Source organism: Schistocerca piceifrons, chromosome 8, assembly GCF_021461385.2.
Source record: "Schistocerca piceifrons isolate TAMUIC-IGC-003096 chromosome 8, iqSchPice1.1, whole genome shotgun sequence".
Taxonomy (NCBI): Eukaryota; Metazoa; Arthropoda; class Insecta; order Orthoptera; family Acrididae; genus Schistocerca; species Schistocerca piceifrons.
Window position 1 is genome coordinate 98602300 of NC_060145.1, and position 21565 is coordinate 98623864.

Genomic DNA, 21565 nt, shown 5'->3' on the forward strand with positions numbered 1-21565 from the left:
GAGCGGCTTACGTAGGAGCCCCTCCTGGAGTAGTGCGTGGCGCGGGACGTGTCCATCGCGGCGCGGCGTCTGCGGCAGACTGGCTGCTGCTGCCGCTAGCTGGCCATCAGGCGGAGCGCAGCCTGATAGCAGCAAACACAGTGCGACGGCGACGCCTGCAAGGCCGCGGCGGGCGTGGCCAGGGCCGCGTGGGGGGCAGTGGCGGAAGCCGGGGCCCGACCTACTTAACACCCGCCGGCTGCGGCTCTACGGCCGGTGTCTGCCAGAGCGCCGGTAAGCTCACCAAGTCTCGATGCTCCGGCAACGGGACAGCGCGGCCGTAACCTTGATCTTGATCGCAGTCTTACAATTACTCGTTCCTGTGCTCACGTTCGAAGTAATGCCGTTGTTGTTCGTGATGTGGTGGTGGTGGTGGTGGTGGTGGTCGTCGTCGTCGTCGTCATGGCGGCGGAGATCGTGTTAATTGTCATGACAGTATTAGTTATGGAGACTGTGTTGGTGATGGTGGCAGCTGTGGTAATCTCGCTGATCATGGTGGTCTCTAGTGTTCACTGCATTCATACTGCAGTCTGTTTTAGTTCTGGTTGCAATAATAGTCGTGATGACGATTGTGGATGTGCTCGTTGCAATGATGGTGATGGCAGTAGTGGTGGTGATTCTCACTATGGCAATTATGGTGATTATTGTTGCAGTGGCAGTTGTTGCGGAAATGGTGGTTGCAGTGACAGTTGTGGTGACAATGGTGGTGGTGGTGGTGGTGCTTGCAAATAGCAGTTATGGTAATGGGGGCTGGTTAAAATGGTGGAGGTGTGAGCTCATTTCAGTGGTGGTGGTGGTGGTGGTGGTCGTGATGGTAGTGCTTGTAGTTACATTCACAGTTGGGGGGTGGTGGAAGCGGTGTTGGTGGTGGTGGTGGTGGTGGTGGTGCTGCTGCTGCATTACTAGTTGTTGTACTGGGGCTGATTGGAATGATTGTAGTGTTGGTGCAGCCAGTTGCAGTCACGCTTCTTGTTGTTGTTGTATCTGGTGACAGAAGTGGACATGATTGTAGTGGAGAATAGAAAACAGGAATGTAATAAGACTAGAATTATCACAGTCATTGCAATGTCAGAGCTAGTTTCTGTTGTAGCTCTGGTTTGATTTCCGAAATTTTTTTCCGTTTGGGTTCTCACTGTCCCTTTTAGTTATTCTGACAGCCGGATTTACATCAAGATAGTTTTATATGTATGTGGTTGAATAGCACTTTCGTAGCCAACACAATGAACTTGACAGTTTTACATGAATTTCGTTTATGGTTTTAATCAAATTATTGGTGCAGCTCAGAACGATGCCTTATAATGTTTTTAGGATAGTCATTTAACTAGCCTCCTTTTTCTTTTTAGATTATCTGGTGATGCCTAACCACGGCGAGACGCGTTATTTCTAAATAAAGAGGACTTCGCAACCACGAGTGTTCTATGTTGGAGGTAACTCATCGCAGTTATTATCATGTCTTTACACACTAATGTGATGGTATATTTTAGAAATTATGGCCAATAGTTTTGTTTACGTGGTATGAGCTTCCGAGATGATTAATGACTGATAGCTCAAACATCTAATGATGCTCTAAGAGAAACTGTATGGCATTAGTACGCTCTAGTGCTGTATATAAGACAATCGCATTGTCATAGGATGAGACAGCAGCAGAGGCAGGAGGAAAGAAGGCATTTGAGTCAGAAACATAAGTGCAGTAATATAACGAGCTGATTTAGTGCGGTATTGCTCAGAAAAAGGGGCAGGGGAGGGTGATGTTTTGGCTACCTTAGTTATTACACTGGGAAATAGCTTTGTCAAACATATTTTATAAAATCTTTGATAGTGTACTGAGGTTTTTTTATCATATCGTTTACAAATGTTTGAGTGTGGTCGTACGTATCACAAAATACTTGTCGAAGGACTTGGATAGTATAATATGAGCCTTAGCGATAGACAGAAAGAGCTCTGTGGTGTCATGCTATTTGTGGCAGGCAGGAGCTGACTACGTCAGTAAGGCGATAGGGCAATAGAGTGTCTCGCAGTCAGGTGACAGCAGTATTCGAAAGGAGATGATGTTACGACTTTAGGGCGCGTCGCTTTCATTAGCATTTAATATTCATCAGACTAATAATTTTGTCGGTCTATATACGTTTATTAATTGTGATGCCTTGTCTCAATGACATATTTCATGTATTTTGTTTGATGTGGGGAAACAAAGTATTTTTCTCTTATTGAAAGAAAACTGAACCTGTGAACCTCTGAAGTACTACATGACGGTACCTGGCCCATAACCATGATTTCGGTGAGTACAACGGCAATGCTGCTGTCAGACAAATCTGAATAAGGGCTTTACTCCAATCAGTGTTTCCTAGTGTCATCACCGAACTAACTTTTTAAAAATGAAAACGCGGAAGCCAGCAGATAAAGAAATTACGTTTAGTTGCTGGCTTAGATCCGCATTTTATGTCGACAGCGTTGTACATGAATGATGTACTGCAAGTAGGCCGACTATAAACAGCGAAAGGGCAACCACAAACAACTCTGGCGTCCGTGTCAACTCATTTGGCTAAATCAAAAGACTGTTCTTGCACTGTGTTGACCGAATGTGTCATTCTATCGAAACGACAGTTGTGTGAGGCACTGTACCTGTAGAAATGACGTTGCATTTTGACAAGACACGGATCCTTGGTGTGTCACAACTGAAAGAATGCACATGACGTGCCTAGACAGGAGATAAAGTAAGCTGCCTGGAGAACCGTGTTGTTTCTGTGTTTGACAGTAACCAAGGCGTCAGTCTGTGGTCAGGTGCAGTACACCGGCGAATAGCCCGGCCTTCGTGTGTGTGTGTGTGTGTGTGTGTGTGTGTGTGTCCTCCAGTGGTACCCTCGCCTGTCAGCCGCATACCATGTGCAGCGCAGGTGTTCTCCATTATCTCAGACAGCGCCTCCAGCAACGTGCTACAAGTTGGCGTGCGCTGACAAACACACGGCGCAGCAGACGCACTGCACCGTTCTTGGCTGTGTCATTCTAGGACGAGTAAAGTTTGTTCCTGTCGGGAGGCAATGCTTTTCTGGAGCCTAATCGAGGGAACGTCTCCGTTTGCTGAAATGAGCCTTCTTTGCCTTGCAGAACATGTAAAGAGCACTACCGCGAATTTACACAAACAACAAAAGTGCAGGAAAGTACATAGAGAATTTTAGTCGCCCTTGTATTCCTCTACAGAGGGAGGCACGTATATTGGAACATGTTGAAATTCGATATCAACCATTCCATAGGTCAATGCCTCCTTAGAAAAATATTTGCTGTTGCCTACGGAACCATGGCTGTATCCAGGCGAGCATATCTTGCCAAGGTTATTTCGACTACGCTGTAGAAGTTTCGCTGGGAAGCCCTTAAACATCCTTCATATAGTCCGAATCTCTGCCCACGCGATTTACATATCTTTGGAGCCCTGATGAAAGACTTTCTGGGATGCCGATTTGCTTCCGAAGAAGAGGTTCACGTTTGAATACAATCATAGTTCTGCATGCAACCGCAAACATTATTCCATGAAGGCACTGATCGCCATGTGTTGGGGTTGTTTGGGGAAGGAGACCAGACAGCGAGGTCATCGGTCTCATCGGATTAGGGAAGGATGGGGAAGGAAGGCGGCCGTGCCCTTTCAAAGGAACCATCCCGGCATTTGCCTGGAGCGATTTAGGGAAATCACGGAAAACCTAAATCAGTATGGCCGGACGCGGGATTGAACCGTCGTACTCCCGAATGCGAGTCCAGTGTCGAACCACTGCGCCACCTCGCTCGGTTCGCCAAGTTGAATTTACGGCTTTTAGATTAGACTGATTTATCGTGTAACCGAAGTTTAACGAGTTCCTTTTAGCACTCGTGTGGATGACCTGACACTTTTCATTATTTAGGATCAACTGCCAATTTTCTCACCATACAGATATCGTTACTAAATCGCTTTGCAATTTGTTTTGATCTTCTGATGACTTTCCTAGTTGATAAACGAGAGCGTCACCTACAAACAACGTAAGGTGGCTGCTCATATTGTCTACTAACTCATTTATATAGATAAGGAACAGCAAAGGGCGTATAATATTAACTCGGGTAGCGCCAGAAAATAACATCTGTTTTACTTCATGACTTTCCCTCAGTTACTACGAACTGTGACCTCTCTGACAGGAAATCACGAATCCAGTCACATAACTGAGACGATATTCCATAAGCACGCAATTTCACTACAAGCAGCTTGTGTAGTACAGTGTCAAAAGCCTTCCAAAATCCAGAAATACGGAATCCATTTGAAATCCCTAGTCAATAGGACTCAACACTTCACGTGAGCAAAGAGCTAGTAGTGTTTCACAATAACGATGTTTTTTAAATCCGTGTTGACTTTTCTACAGCCTTAACAAATATACGTCACCTGTTCGTCTTAATTATTACAGACAGAACGTGTTTATTTCGTTTCGTTTCGTTTTATTTCGTTGCATGCTATTATTCGTTAATATTTCAACGCTGTAACATGTTCATTATGTTCGTCACTAATATTGTACCCACATACTATTGGGCTGCTCCACTTACAAAGGGCCTTACAGACTTACAGGACTTGAAGGACATCAGTTTCAGAAAGCGGTAGGACACATACTAAAAAAACTCTAAAAAATCGCCTTAGAACGTCAGAAGATTTCTGAGCCCAGTTAAACACAAAACATTTGGCTAAGACCAAAACGTACAAAGAAAAGAATGCAAGTTTTGTAAAAGTAACTGACATGTGGATATAGCTGTCCAGAAGTTAGATAACACTGAAGCTGTTATTGTAGTGTAGTCTATTTTCTAAAATCATGTAATTATTGGACATTCGTGTGAATAAAGATTCATTTGCGTAAAAAATATATTTCAAAGATAGAAGTATTGTAATCTTGAGGTCGCAGGTTCGAGTCTGGATAGGAACAACCATTTTTTACTAAATCATATATTACATTTGATAATAAATGTTAGATTTGAATAAAAATAAAAAGAAGTGGCTGCTACTGGGAATCGATCCAGTAAGCTCACACCTGCGAAACTCAGCTACCAACGACTGTCAAGAAGTAAAAAATGTTTTACAAATAACAACGCTCGGGAATCTTCTAATTGCAGAGGCAGATTTTTTTTCGAGCTTTTTCTATAAGAAAATCGCCTCTTGTTAGTTGTGGACGGGCACTGCATTGCATTATCTCACATTTCTTGCACGAAACACAAATTCTGCCCAAGTCATTCCGCATTCCTTTCCGATCGACTAAACGACGATACTTTCCAACAGCGTGGAAACAACTCTGCTGACTATTTGACTGGAAGATGCACCGAAGTATAAGAAAGTGTAACGTAAGTAACGTATGAGAAAAAATCGTTTATCGCTTGGGAATAGTGTCACTGAGAAATTATTTTAACAGCTGACACCGACCAAGCACCTTCTATTGAACCTTAACAGTAATGTAAGACTGAACAATCCGTAGCAACGGAGGCAGGAGCTACATTATTTCCCCACTAGCAAATTTCTAGGACGCGCAACTATTAAATCACTTAGGAGACACACGTGCGGCTCACATACGAAATTTTCTCATAACGGAGAGCATCCTTAGTATTTCATAAGCCTTTCAAGATACTGACAAGGTTTTGAGCAAGTGACTGAACAAAAGTCGGCGAGCATTTAATCCATCGTCGTTAATTTTTTTTGTTTTGAGTCAGTGAGATACTGAACGAACGGTAACTCTGACGTCGTTGAACAGGGTGCGAAAAAACTTTCAGCACGGAGATTTATCCATTTTTGATGTTCATAGTTTTTCCAGACGATACTAGTGTTACAATAAATCCCACTAGAGAGAAAGCAACAGAAGAGTTAGTTAAATGAAATTTTCCAAAAAAAAAAAATTATTAAGTGGTTCTCTGAAAATGGACTCGGCCCAAATTTTGGAAAAAAAAACACTAAATTGAGTCCTGTACAACAGTCATACCAACAACTGATGTAGCACATGAACAGGAGACAGCAAGTAGGGTAGAATGCGCCAAATTTTTGGTGTACATATTGATGAAAACTTTAACTGGAAGAAGGATATTACTGAGCTTCTCAAACAGTTAAGTTCAGCTGCTTTTGCCCTTGGTGTAGTTGCTAGTCTTGGGAACAATCGTATCAACCTCGTGATAAAATGGTTCAAATGGCTCTGAGCACTATGGGACTTAACAGCTGAGGTCATCAGTCCCCTAGAACTTAGAACTACTTAAACCTAACTAACCTAAGGACATCATACACATCCATGCCCGAGGCAGGATTCGAACCTGCGACCGTAGCGGTCGCGCGCTTCGAGACTGAAGGGCCGAGAACCGCGCGGCCACACCGGCCGGCAACCTCCTGATATATTTCGCATATTCCCACTCAATAATGCCGTACGGAATAATATTCTGGGGTAACTCATCACTTAGAAACGCGAACAGTACGAATAATGTGTGTTCACCCACGTACATCATGTAGGCACCTCTTCAAGGAGCTAGGCACTTTACTCTGCCGTCACAGATCTCTCTCAGTGCCCTATGTCAAGTTCACACGACAATGGGAGTTGATCAGCGCTGCTCTAGAGACTACTCTTATTATTTTATGATGACTACCATGGAAAGCGGAAAATACGCACACAGAGAGGGAGATGGTTATTTTCTCACAGTTGCCACTAGCGCGTTGCCTGTCAGGGGAAGTGCGTGACGTGACGTAATTTCAGAGGTCACCTTCCGCCGCAATGTCACAGTGACAGCGCGTGCAAAAAACCCTACCTCGCAACACTGGCGCCGTTCAGCTGGGACGCCTGCTCCCCCGGCTCTCATACCTCGTATCGAAGAAGGCGCCACAGTCTGAGGATATTACGTTTCCTCTAGTTTTTGGTTATGTGGTAGCAGGAGGATATACACCGAAGAACTAAAGAAACTGGTACACTTGTCTAATATCGTGTAGGGCCCCCGCGAGCACGCAGAAGTGCCGCAACACGACGTGGCATGGACTCTACTAATGTGAAATAGTGCTGAAGAGAACTGACACCATGAATCCTGCAGCGCGGTCCATAAATCTGTAATAGTACGAGGGGGTGCAGGTATCTTCTGAACAATACCTTGCAAGGCATTCCAGATATACTCAACAATGTTCATGTCTGGGGAGTGTTTAAACTCAGAAGAGTGTTCCTGGAGCCAATCTCTAGCAATTCTGGACGTGTGGGGTGTCACATTCTCCTGCTGGAATTTTTCAAGTCTGTCGGAATGCACAATGCGCATGAACGGATGTAGGTGATGAGACAGGATGCTTATGTACGTGTCGTCAGTCAGTGTCGTATCTAGACGTATCAAGTGTCCCATATCACTCCAACTGCACACGTTCCACACCATTACAGAGCCTCCACCACCTCGAACAGTCCCCCGCTGACATGCAAGATCCATGGCTTCATGGTACATGTCCATCCTCTCGATACAACTTGAAACGAGACTCGTCCGGCCAGGCAACATGTTTCCAGTCATCAAAAGTCCAATATCAGAATTGATGGGCCCAGGCGAGGCATAAAGCTTTGTGACGTCCAGTCATCAAGGATACACGAGTGGGCCTTCGGCTCCGAAAGCCCATATCGGTGACGTTCCGTTGCATGCTGACACTTGTTGATGGTCCAGCATTGAAATCTGCGGCAATTTGGGGAAGGGTTGCACATCTGTACGTTGAACGATTCTCTTCAGTCATCGTTGGTCCCGCTCTTGCAGGATATTTTTCGGGCCGCAGCGATGTCGGAGATTTGATGTTTTACCGGATTCCTGATATTCACGGTACACTCGTGAAATGGTCGCACGGAAAAATCTCCACTGCATCGTCACCTCAGAGATGCTGTGTCCCATCGCTCTAGCGCCGACTATAACACCAGGTTCAAACTAACTTAAATCTTGATAACGTGCTATTGTGGCTGCAGTAACCGACCTAACAACTGCGCTAGACACTTGTTGTCTTAAATAGGCGTTGCGGACCGCAGCGACGTATTCTGGCGTTTACGTTTCTCTGTATTTGAAATACGCATGACTGTACCAGTTTCTTTGGAGCTTCAGTGTAAATTCAAACATAAACCTTTTAGGCCAAACTGCATCGCATCTACATTTACATCCATACTCAAAAAGCAAATTCAATGTATATGGGATGGGCGAGTCATCGATTTGCTGCCACGCGAAGTTAAGTCATTCGAAAAGTAAAGAACGTTTTGGTCTAACGATCCACGCAATTCTCCCCACGCGACCGCTGCTGTTATCATGGACCTTGTAACATGTACAATTTTTTTGCTGAATTGTATGTAAATATTTGTAATTTAAATCTTTTCTTTTAATAAGTAAGGACATTGCTTCACTGTATGTGTAAATTTAGGTGCAAGTCTGTTGAAATTTCATTGTATTTATCTGTGTCTTGCTGTGAAACTTATAAGCTCTGGGAAAAAGCCAAAGAAATTGTTATTTGCATCGACTAGCAACAATAATAGCAGTGCTTGTGCATTGTAAAATCTCTGGGTAGGGAGTTGTTGCGCGGAGCAAGGGAGACGGGTTCCAGCGCTTGTAGTGTGCGGAAGTGTGGTGTTAACGCTCTCGCAGTAGAGAGTACCATTTCGGTGGCATCATGTACGCGCTCCGGCCAGATGCCTAGCAGCAGGAGTAAGGACAGTGGACGGGCGGAAGAGGCTGTATTAATTACGATTGCTCGTTCCTGTAATTAGCCGTGCTCCACAAGATGCTACCGTCTTCAACTACAGCAGCAGTTTCAGCAACACAGATTCGTCGTCGGCTCAGAGTTTCGTCGTATGCACAGCGTTGAAATAAGACTTTTCATTGGTAGAAAGTATTAACGGCTAACCCAGCAGCACAACTGAATGTGATTTGATTGATAAAATTTATTTAAGTAATCATACAGTTTAATTGCTTATTTTCAAATAAGTACTCGATTTTTTTTCAAAATTTATGACAAACATGACGTAAGAGTGACTTCTGAGTTTTCTTTATCATTACATACTCACTTAAAATTAGTGTCAAATAACGTGACAACCTTCAGTTGCCATCACTTAAAATTAGTCTCAAATAACGTGACAACCTTCAGTTGCCACGTCAGTGTCTAATAATACATGTTTTTCTTTCCCATCATCTTGTACAGGATTTTGGATGTAAATTGCTCTAGTTGGCTGGTGACTTAATTATTTCCTTTTCGTTCATTAGTGTAACTTTTGGATTCATGATCAGTGGTACCCCTTTTTTTGTCCAGTGTTGTTCGTGAGTGAACGCACAAAAGCTTTCATTTTTCCGAATTATAGCCCTGTTCGGTTTAATTACTTTTAATTTTAGTAGACTTTTCCATCAGAAGGGTCTGTTGTACGCTTTTCTGCTTATCGGTATTATTTCTTCGGGAAAGATAGCCTTATCCGGTTAGTAAAAGTCCATTAGGCATACACGCGATCCACTGTCATATTTTATATCGCAAGTAGGATAGGACGATTAGTAAGGGGGAGGTTACAACCTTCCTAATCGCTGGCGACAGTATGATGTGAAAAGCAAGCGGGAAGAGTTCTTTACTGATTATTTATGTAGTTTAAGAAAAATACGACAAATCGAAATTTACAGATATATAAAGTTTTCAGTGCGATAGGGTCCGCAGCTGCGATGAATTTTTTGAAAGACTTCTTGATGCCTTCAGCCGCCATTATCTTCCTTTCACGTACGATTGTACAATTTCGGCCTTAGGAGATTTTCAAGTATTTTATGGATGATTTTTACTAGTAAATTATGTCATGTACGTCGCTGCAACAAGTGCTCGAAAGTAACATGCGTCTAAAATAGCATGACCATCTCTGATTTATTTTATGAGCATAACATGGTGTCATAGGAGCAACGGCGTACATGACACAATTTACTAGAAAAAAAAATCATCCCTAAAATACTTGAAAATGGCCTAAGGCCTAAATTGTATAATCGTACATGAAATAAAGAGAATGACAGCTGAGGGCATCAATAAATCTTTAAAAAAATAAACTAAGTTTACTGAAATGTGATGAGTGAAGTTTCAATTCAGAAATGGTGCATCATGTTATAATGGCGAATTCGTGACAAAGAACGATGCGACCGACATTCAGTTGTGACTGACGAACTAAAAAAAGGACTGAGGAAAACACTGAATAGAATAGATGTTTCTCTATTTATGGACTAAGGTCGTGCTTTCCTAAAGTTTCACGATTAGTTATTTACGAAATTGTTAGTGGTGATTTGGGTTATAGGAAAGTGTGTGCCAGGTGAGTTCCTACCCATTTACGATCCCCAACAAAACAGAAAAGGCCACGTAAATTCTGAACGCCAAAAAGGTTGTGGGCACAGTGTTTTGATATCGAAAGCGCCTCCTATTCACCGACTTCACGCCTATCAGAGGAGAGACCAGAAATGCATTATGCAAGCCGCTGTCGGAGCCTGCGCCGTTCAAAACAAACGGCGTGGACGGCTGTCCTGCAGCAAATTGCTTCTTCACGATGACGCCTCGCCCGTATACTCCTGCGTTGACGTTAAAGAGTGAAGTTTGTGGGTGTTCTGTCTATACCCCGAACTTGGCTCCGATTGATTACAATCTTTTTCCCATGTTGAAGGATTTTATGGGGGACGGAGGTATGGAAATGGCAACGAGCTGAAAGACGCAAGAAACTTTTGATTTGGAAAGCGATTACGTAGAAAAATAGGAAAGATATCTAACTATATTGTAAAATAAGTTTTCTGTGCTTATCTTGAATAAAAATGTCTGGAGGAAAAAATTTCGTTACTTTTACCCTCCTATATATAAAGAATGAATGCGGATTATTTTGTACTTTAGAAATTTTCGTGTTTTTAAACTGAACTTCTGTCGTTTTCTTTTAAAAAAAAACACTTTTTAACTTACTGTATCGGCCACCTTCACCTTCAGTGCTTTACAAAGAAATGAGAGAGACTATAGATACGTAGGGTTTCACGGCAGCCCTGTTAGGTTACCGGTACCTAATAATCGACATTACCTGCAATATACACGATTGTGATTTAGCACTCAGTTTTATGTCTCCTATGGTTAGGTGTGTGTCCATTGGCTCTTGTGTGAGCAAACCTCAGTCCACTGCGCGTCACAACCTTTCAGTTTTGTACAGTGATCAGCAAGGTTAAGACACGTTTTTGATTAAGAACTCTACAAAGTAGCCTGAGGCTATGAGCGCTTACCCAAGGGCCAACGAACACACAAGCAAATCATATTAGACATAAAAATGAGTACTAAATCACCAGGCTGAACTTTTAGATAACGTTAATATTAATGCAATCTAACAACGCTACCAAGGAAAGCTACGCGTCCAAGAAAAAATATAGTTTAGCAAACAGTTCTCTCTTTAAATCCATAATTTGTAATAAGTGGAAGATGCGGTGAGAAAAATCCTTTGTTTGCGGTGACTAGTTCCGGACATGACGTCCATTATCAAACCATCGCCTTCATCGTAAGTACTGACATGTGATACAACCAGTAACTTTGCAAATAGCCACAATCGGCAATAATGAGTAACAAGTGCTGCTCGCAAGAGGCACTGACAGTACACAGTAGATGAGTTTGTATATGTTACTCATGATTGCTGATTGCGCCTATTTGCAAGCGTACTGGTTGTATTGCGTGTCTATACTTCATGCAAAGGCGACGGTTTGATAATGGACGTTGTGTCCGAAACTAGTTGGGTTGGGTTGTTTGGGGAAGGAGACCAGACAGCGAGGTCATCGGTCTCATCGGATTAGGGAAGGACGGGGAAGGAAGTCGGCCGTGCCCTTTCAGAGGAACCATCCCGGCATTTGCTTGGAGCGATTTCGAGAAATCATGGAAAACCTAAGTCAGAATGGCCGGACGCGGGATTGAACCGTCGTCCTCTCGAATGCGAGTCCAGTGTGCTAGTCACTGCGCTACCTCGCTCGGTGTCCGAAACTAGTCCCCGTAAATAAAGGATATTTTTCACCGAAACTTCTACAGAATTACAAATAATAGTTTTAATAAGAGTAAGATACTGACCCATTTTTCCTGCCTCATGCTGGAGGTTCGTAAATTATGTCTTTTCTTTGTCTGTAGACCTCTCAATATGCCCGAGATAATCAGATGAAACATGTGTGGCTGAAAACCATGACAAAAATTGAATTGCAGAAGATGAGTAGTAGTTATTCGTATCCGCTATATAAACAATCCAATCCCAAAGAAAGCAGGTGTTGACAGATGTGAAAATTACCGAACTATCAGTTTAATAAGCCACAGCTGCAAAATACTAACACGAATTCTTTACAGACGAATGGAAAAACTAGTAGAAGCCGACCTCGGGGAAGATCAGTTTGGATTCCGTAGAAATACTGGAACACGTGAGGCAATACTGACCTTACGACTTATCTTAGAAGAAAGATTAAGGAAAGGCAAACCTACGTTTCTAGCATTTGTAGACTTAGAGAAAGCTTTTGAAAATGTTGTCTGGAATACTCTCTTTCAAATTCTAAAGGTGGCAGGGGTAAAATACAGGGAGCGAAAGGCTATTTACAATTTGTACAGAAACCAGATGGCAGTTATAAGGGTCGAGGGGTATGAAAGGGAAGCAGTGGTTGGGAAAGGAGTGAGACAGGGTTGTAGCCTCTCCCCGATGTTATTCAATCTGTATATTGAGCAAGCAGTAAAGGAAACAAAAGAAAAATTCGGAGTAGGTATTAAAATCCATGGAGAAGAAATAAAAACTTTAAGGTTCGCCGATGGCATTGTAATTCTGTCAGAGACAGCAAAGGACTTGGAAGAGCAGTTGAACGGAATGGACAGTGTCTCGAGAGGAGGATATAAGATGAACATCAACAAAAGCAAAACGAGGATAATGGAATGTAGTCGAATTAAGTCGGGTGATGCTGAGGGAATTAGATTAGGAAATGAGACACTTAAAGTAGGAAAGGAGTTTTGCTATTTGAGGAGCAAAATAACTGATGATGGTGAAGTAGAGAGGATATAAAATGTAGACTGGCAATGGCAAGGAAAGCGTTTCTGAAGGAGAGGAATTTGTTTACATCGAGTATAGATTTAAGTGTCAGGAAGTCATTTCTGAAAGTATTTGTATGGAGTGTAGCGATGTATGGAAGTGAAACATGGACGATAAATAGTTTGGACAAGAAGAGAATAGAAGCTTTTGAAATGTCGTACTACAGAAGAATGCTGAAGATTAGATGGGTAGATCACATAACTAATGAGGAAGTATTGAATAGGATTGGGGAGAAGAGAAGTTTGTGGCACAACTTGACCAGAAGAAGGGATCGGTTGGTAGGACATGTTCTGAGGCATCAAGGGATCACCAATTTAGTATTGGATGGCAGCGTAGAGGCTAAAAATCGTAGAGGGAGACCAAGAGATGAATACACTAAGCAGATTCAGAAGGATGTAGGTTGCAGTAGGTACTGGGAGATGAAGAAGCTTGCACAGGATAGAGTAGCATGGACAGCTGCATCAAACCAGTCTCGGGACTGAAGACCATAACAACAATATAAACAGTGTTGTAGTTGCAACTGAGGAAGAACAGATGCAGACTGTAACGATACTGAAGTCAGCACACGTCTCCGACCCTCCCGCAGCGAACAGAGAATGGCGCAGACGTACTGCTGACGTCACAGTGTACAGGTGACGTCACACTGCGCGCCTCGGTACATGGCGAGGTCGTTGACGCACAGCCGGCTCCTCCAGTCGTGGCGCTGGAGCAAATTTCCATCCCCGGGATACGTTCGGAAAGGGGAGGAAAAGGGGAGTGGGGACATTAGCGTACCGCGCAGTAGTACCTGGACTAACCTGAAAACCCACATGCCGGTCCTGAGATACAGCAGTCAGCACGTAAAAACACTTAACCAACTTTGATTCCATCAGGAACAGTCATGCGCAGCGACCGCAGACTATAAGGAAGGAGAGGCACCCAGCAGTCGGCCGCAATGCCATTAGTTTTTATTATTCTCGCAAATCCAGATTTCGGCTATAAATAGCAATCTTCAGTGCCTTTTCTTTACAGTTCAACAGACTCACGGCAATTCATATCACCATACGTTCTCACAGGTGTGTAGGCAGACAAGCTAATGGCATTGCAACTGACTGCTGTGTGCCTCTCCTTCCGCAAAAACATTTGTTTTAAAAGATTTTCGGTTAATTTAATATATTGGCAGGAATTACATATAGGAGAATGGGAAAGCTGGTAGAAGCCGACGTCGCGGAATGTCAGTTTGGGTTCGTGACAAATGTACAAAAACGCACGGCCATACTGCCCCTACGACTTATCTTAGAAGACAGACTGAAGAAAGGCAAATCTAAATTGATAACTTTCGTAGACTTAGATAAAGCTCTTCACACAGTGTTCACTGGAATACACTCTTTGAAACTCTGACTGAACCAGGTGTAAAACACCGGGAGGAAAAGTTACCTACGTTTCTGAAAAGCGAAATTTGTTAAACCCGAATACAAAAGTAAAAGTGTTAGGAATTTTTTCTGGAGGTAATTGTGTGGAGTGTAGCCTTGTAAAGAAGTGAAGCGGGAACACTACGCATTTCAGGCAAGAAGAGAATAGAATCTTTTAAAATGTGGTGATACAGAATAATGCTGAAAATTGGATGGGTAGATCACGTAACTAAATCGAATAGGAGGAAAAAAGTAATTTGTAGCGTAACATGACTAAAAGAAGGAATCGGTTGATGGGACACATATTGAGACATCAGGGGATTAATAACTTACTGTTGGAGGGAAGAGTGGGGGGGGGGGGGTGTAAAAATCATAGAGAGTGACCAAGAGATGATTACAGTAAGCGGATTCAGAAGGATGTAGGTTGCATTCGAGGTGAGGAGGCTTGCACAAGATGGAGCAGCATGCACAGCTGCATCAAAGCAGTCTTCGGACTGAATACAACAACAACCACGACAACAGATAAATACATTATCAGTGAGAGCTTTAGAACTGAATTTCAATGCTCCTTGAGTGTACTTAACAAATAATGATTTATGGCTATCCCCTTGAAGTCCCACAAATTCAGCATGGACACGTAATTCTATCGGTCTCATTGGGCATTCCATTAATCGAGATTAGTACAGACTATCATCCGACGAAAGCTAGGGTTTTATGTGCTCCGAATCTAAGCAAAAAGGCAGACTACATCCATGATACGATAAAAGTTAAGGCGGCCACAAACCGCTGTCCAGAAATTGAGGTTTTTTTCTGTTTTTCTTAATCACCTCAGGTTAAGGATGCGATGTTCACAACAACAAACTCCCTTCTCCCGGGTCAGTGCATCTAATGACAGATTCGTTGACGGAACGATGCTACCTTCCGCTAAATACGCCTTTGACTACTACGTCATTAGAAGACTCCCATTACGTCATCTACATGTATTTTTATTTTGCCACGTCTGCAAGTATTTTAATTTGCCACGCTAACGTGTCCAGCATGTAGAAGCGAAAGTGAGAGGGTCTCTGCTGCCCGAGAAATTCACCGTAGCTGATTGGTTAGTTGATTTGGGGAAGGGGACCAAACAGCGAGGTCATCGGTCCCATCGGATTATGGAAGGGTGGTGAAGGAAGTCGGCTGTGCCCTTTCAAAGGAACCATCCCGTCATTTCCCTGAAGCCATGTAGGGAAATCACAGAAAACCTAAATCGGGATGGCCGGACGCGGATTTGAACCGTAGTCCTCCCGAATGTGAGTCCTGTGTGCTAACCACTGCGCCACCTCGCTTCGTTTCACAGTAGCCACAACAAGACAGCTAAGTCTCCTTCGCACGAAGCGGCAGTTCTTTTCCACGAAAGTCCGAACGCCAACGGCCTGCCGTTAATGGAAGGCCTCTCGATAAACAGACTTAACGAGCGCAAACAATGCGACGGACCGGCGCTCCTGGCAGCCGATGTAAACCGCCCGGCACCAAGACACAGCATTGCCAAGAAAGCTGACAGACTAAGTTCGCGCGGACCTCTATAGTACGCTAGTCACCTTTTTTAGGGGGTGTGTGTGTGTGTGTGTGTGTGTGTGTGTGTGTGTGTGTGTGTGTGTCGGTCTGTACTTGTAGCGTTACTGTCGTTCACTCCATGCCCTGTTCCACTGGCGAAAACTGTGCTGAGTTTATCGTCATGATCTTTTCCGGGATGTACATGTGAAGAAATAATATGTTGGCGGAGTTTTGTTGGAACGTACGCTATCGGAATTTTAACTGTAAGCTTATCCGTGATGCACAATTCCTCTCTTGCAGCGTCTGCCAATGGAGCTTTATGAATGTCTCGGTAACGCTCTCGCGAATACTAAACGAACTCCTGCTCTTCTTTTTATCTGCGGTACCTCCTGCGTTAATCTTACAGGGTAAGGATCCCAGATTAACGAGCAGTAATAAACAATCGGCAGAACTAGTATTTCGAACAAGCGGTTCTAGGCGCTTCAGTCTGGAACCGCGCGACCGCTACGGTCGCAGGTTCGAATCCTGCCTCGGGCATGGATGTGTGTGATGTCCTTAGGTTGGTTAGGTTTAAGTAGTTCTAAGTTCTAGGGGACTGATGACCTCAGATGTTAAGTCCAATAGTGCTCAGAGCAAGTTGAAGTTAGTATTTCGAAAGCCTCTTGTTTCATGGAGAGTATTACATTTCCTTAGGATTCTCGCAATGATTTTCATAGAGAGGCACCTCTCCTTTCTGCAGCTATTTTTGCCTGGTCATTCCGTATTAGATATCTCCGGACACATACTGTCAGATATGTGCAATGCGTCTCAATACCCCTTACCATAAAAATAAAGAAACATCAGACTTTACTTTTCCTGCTTCAAATTTTATTCTTAAGAATTTGAATCTTCCTTGATGAGCGCACGAGAGATGTGCAAATACCCTAACAACGAGAAAAGTGAGGTATTTCGCAGCATTCTGCTGTTTCTAGATAAGCAGTTCAGTTCGCTGCGAAACAGGCTCGTCATTGCTATAAGAATGTGGTTCTGCTAGTAAAGCAATCGGCATTAAGCGAACAACACAGGCATTTATGAAGACCACATTTTTATTCTATTTCATTTATTTGTTGCTTATTATTACAGTGTAATGACGTGCCATTGAGGGGCAAAAACAGGCGGAATTTATCAATATTTTGCAATTGTATACTTTCCTTTGTTAATAGTACGTAAGTAACCGCCGAACTGCATCAGATAATCACACGACCTCCGCCATACTGCTCTGCAACATTAATATTACTCAATGAAATGAATTTAACTTTAACCTCTTCTAACTAAGGCTATTCCTTAGGAAGGGAAAGGAAGACGATCGATTCTTTACGAAGAAATGGCTGTGATATGACTGCTAGTGGTACAGGGTATCCTCCGCCACGTACTATACGATGCAGATGTAGTAGAGAAAGAAAGACTATAGAAAAGATGATCCTGCCAGCAAAGCCGCGCGAGGGTGGAGACCTTGCAAAACGATTTAAGACCTGTACTCCTGCTCGGATGCTACTTTTATGTACTGCTGCATATCTAATGCCGATAATCTAATGCCAATAATGTAATACAACAATCTAATATCAAGTGTGGCGTGTGTCCTTGACAGGGAAGATACAACAATCAATAGCCTCCATTTGATTATTGACCCAGAAGAAGGTGTGGCACTTAATGAGACCTGTCACAGTATCACGGGTTGTTTACGACCTACGTTATAGAGAAACCCCACTTTCTTGCTCGCACAGCTTCTCCTGAAATTGACGCGAGATAGCTGCTAGATACGAGTAAATACTATGACGATGAATGGCCACCCTTTACATGGCCATCAGGCACATCCTCGGCTGAAATAAAGAAAGAGTTTCTTGGCAACTACTGAAGCTATTACAGGAACACCACAGCGAGTGCGGTGTAAATGTCAACGTTTGGAGAAGTGGATGGTTCAGAAGTAAGAGCTCCCCCTGGGCATTGAGACAAGTGGACAAGATGACAGGCCCTCAGCAGATTACACTCCAGTACCACGAGATGCAAGATCAATCGACAGAATTGGGGCCTTCCTGTGGGATCGGTTTTTTGCACGTGTTATGCCGTGCAGACTAACAAGCATCTACTATAGTGTTCTTCATCTCCAGCCTCAATCACCATGAAAGAGTGGAGAGGACGAAACACAATGCACTCGACGTGGCCAGTTTCTGGTCTACTAATGTATAAACTGATGACAACTATTTGTACTTCCGACACGACAATAATGCACTCGAAGACAAATTATCGAATGGGGCGGAAATTAGTAGGTGCTACGAACATGTACGGACAAAAAAGTGATTACGATTTCAGGAAAAAATTGGGCGATATATTCAAGATGAAGTGCTTCAGAAACTTAACAATTCAATAACTCGTTGGTCCACCTTTAGCCCTCATGCAAGCAGTTACTCGGCTTGGCACTGATTGACACATTTGTGGAAGTCCTACTCAGGGATATCGTGCCAAACTCGGAGCCTGGAGTTTCACTGACTGGAATAGAATTGTCTTCAGTGGTGAGTACCGCTTCAAAGTGGGCCCTGATGACCAGCGAAGGCGTGTCTGGAGATGCCCAGGACAGCAGTGGGAAACCAACCTCACTGTCTCCCCCCCCCCCCCCAATACTACCTGACAACTAGGGGTGATGGTCTGGGGCGCCATTTGTTTTCCTAGCAGGACCCCTTTGGTTGTCCTCTGCGGCACCCTTGTAGCACGGCGGTACTTCGGCGATATTCTACGTCCCGTTTTGTTGCCCTTCATGGCAAGCTATCCTGGGATTACACTTCAGCAACATAATGCCCGCCCGGACAAAGTGAGAATTTCTACCGTTTGTCTTAGTTCTTCCCAAACACTACCTTGCCAGCAAGGTCACCAGGTATCTCCCAAAATTGAGCACGCATGGAGCATTATGGGCAGGGCCCCCCAACCAGTTCGGGATTTTGACCACGTAACGCGCCAATTGGACAGAATTTGGCACGATATCCCTCAGAAGGACATCCAACAATCTATCAATCAACGTGAAGCCGAGTAATACCTTGCATAAGGGCCAGAGGTGTACCAACGCATTACTCACTTGCTCAATTTGTGAAGTTCTTTCTCTTGAATAAATTATCCAGTTTTCTGGAAGTGAAAAAAGGCTCTGAGCACTATGGGACTTAACACCTGAGGTCATCAGTCCCCTAGAACTTAGAACTACTTAAACTTAACTAACCTAAGGACATCACACACATTCATGCCCGAGGCAGGGCCGGCCGGAGTGGCCGAGCGGTTCTAGGCGCTACAGTCTGGAACCGCGCGACCGCTACGGTCGCAGATTCGAATCCTGCCTCGGGCATGGATGTGTGTGATGTCCTTAGGTTAGTTCGGTTTAAGTAGTTCTAACTTCTAGGGGACTTATGACCTCAGCAGTTGAGTCCCATAGTGCTCAGAGCCATTTGAACCATTTTTTTGAACCATGCCCGAGGCGGGATTCGAGCCTGCGACCGTAGTGGTCGCGCGGTTCCATACTGAAGCGCCTAGAACCGCTCGGCCACACCGGCCGGCTTCTGGAAGTGAAATCGTTTCTTTGTGCATGTACATCAACTACCGACTTCCATCCCATTCGGATAATTCCTTAGTGGTGCGTCGTCTTCTTCTTCTTCTTTTGTCTTAGATTGTACATCACCCATCTTAGCAGTGCTGTGAGAACTACTTTGGGCAGTATTCGTGGGTTTTCTTTTGTAACTGAACGATAGGAAACTGAGTTAAGCATTTCTAATTTTGTTTTGCAACAGGCTCTGTTCCCGTGTCATCCACGAGTGTGTGGAAATTTTAGTGCCGCTTGCTGGCGGCGTTGCTTATGTTGTAGTCTCTCTCTCCCTCTCTCTAGGTTGAGGGAAAAACGAGTCTGCTGGGAAACACTCGCTTTAGAGATCAACACCGACTCTAGCAAGCAGTGTTATAAGAACAGTTTGTGACCAAGAGTCCGACGCTGATTTTAAAACTTTAGAGTACAGCTAGCGTTCTAGAGGTATCGGATCGCAACTGCTGTACGTAAACACGTACAGCGATGAGTCAGAGGACACGGGCTAGAAAGCCATACTTTCAAGACGAGTACTGACGGTTTAGATTTGGGCACAGCTATTCACTCACCGCCAACTAAGCGCGCACGGTGGCCGTGCAGAGGTCGACTTTTGTACGCTTGCTTCTAGCAGTCGCCCATAAACACGCGTTGCCCAATGGGCACTCCCATTTTACTGCTCACTTGTCGCCTCTGGCTGCCGCTGGCCTGGATTGCGCTAACCGGATGGCTCAGCTAATAAGGAATGTAATCTTCAGCTCTTTTACTTGCAACAGGTTTTATGGACATAAACACCGTGTCATAACCACCTCCTGTGTAAATATATTGTTAGTCCACAGAAGTGCCGTAATGATACTGTGTTACATTTTAGCCGCACACTCATCGTGTAATAAACCCTTGAGTTGAGGACGGTCGTTCCAGCACGAGTGTCGACACGTGGCTACAACTAGCAATAGTGGCCGACCATCGCCTCCTGACGGTGGGAAAATCTCTGAAAAATGTCGCCCGTTCATCACAGACACCGAAGCTCCCTTGAGAATGAAAGTAGGTTTCGAGACACACCGAGGTGACAAAAGTTGTAGGATACCTTCTAAGATCGTGTAGAACCTCCTTCTGCCGGGCGATTTCCATCAACCCCTACAGAAGTACTGAGCCACGCTACCTATATAGCGTCCATATCTGCGAAAGTGTTGCCGGTCCAGGATGTTGTGCACGAACCGACCTCCCGATTGTATCCCACAAATGTTCGATAGGATTCATGTCGGGCGATCTGGGTGGCCAAATCATTCGCTCGAGCTGTCCAGAATGTTCCTCATAACAACCGCTAACACCTCTGAACCGATGGCTCAAATGGCTCTGAGCACTATGGGACTTAACTGCTGAGGTCATCAGTCACCTAGAACTTAGAACTACGTAAACCTAACTAACCTAAGGACATCACACACATCCATGCCGGAGGAAGGATTCGAACCTGCGACCGTAGCAGTCGTGCAGTTCCAGACTGTAGCGCCTAGAACCGCTCGGCCACTCCGGCCGGCCTGAACCGACGGTATGGCGCACTGTCCATCATTATTTGGGTACATAAAGTCCATGAACGGCTGCAAACAGTCTCCAAGAAGCGGTAGTAACCGTTTCCTGTAAATGATCGGTTCAGTTGGACCACAGGGCCACGTCCCTTTCATGTAAACACAGCCCACACCTTTATGGAGCAACAATCAGCTTAGACAGTACCTTGTTGACAACTTGGGTTCACGGTGGCATGTGATCTACGCCACACTAACTCTACCACCAGCTCTTATCGACTGAAATCGGGATTCATCTAACTGGATACGTTCCTCCTACGTCCCACACTGATTTCTACGATTATTTCACGCAGTGTTGCTTGTATGTTGTTGCTGACAAGTATACCCAAACGCCGCTGCTCTCGGTGGTTAAGTAAAGGCCGCCGACCACTGCGTTGT

General features: G+C 44.2%; 1 protein-coding gene across 5 annotated transcripts in view; it reads right to left on the reverse strand.

Annotated features, from left to right (window-relative positions):
* The window catches only part of LOC124711241 (TBC1 domain family member 4), a 485094-nt gene that overhangs the window by 93866 nt on the left and 369663 nt on the right, over nucleotides 1–21565 (reverse strand). The window contains exon 1 of one of the 5 annotated variants that reach the window (XM_047241204.1): nucleotides 12–62. The exons of the other annotated variants lie outside the window; for them this stretch is intronic. Coding sequence (XP_047097160.1) covers nucleotides 12–56 — 45 coding nt within the window. The 5' untranslated portion in view covers nucleotides 57–62. Of the gene's footprint in view, nucleotides 1–11; nucleotides 63–21565 lie in introns of those variants that run through there. 5 annotated transcript variants of the gene reach the window in all.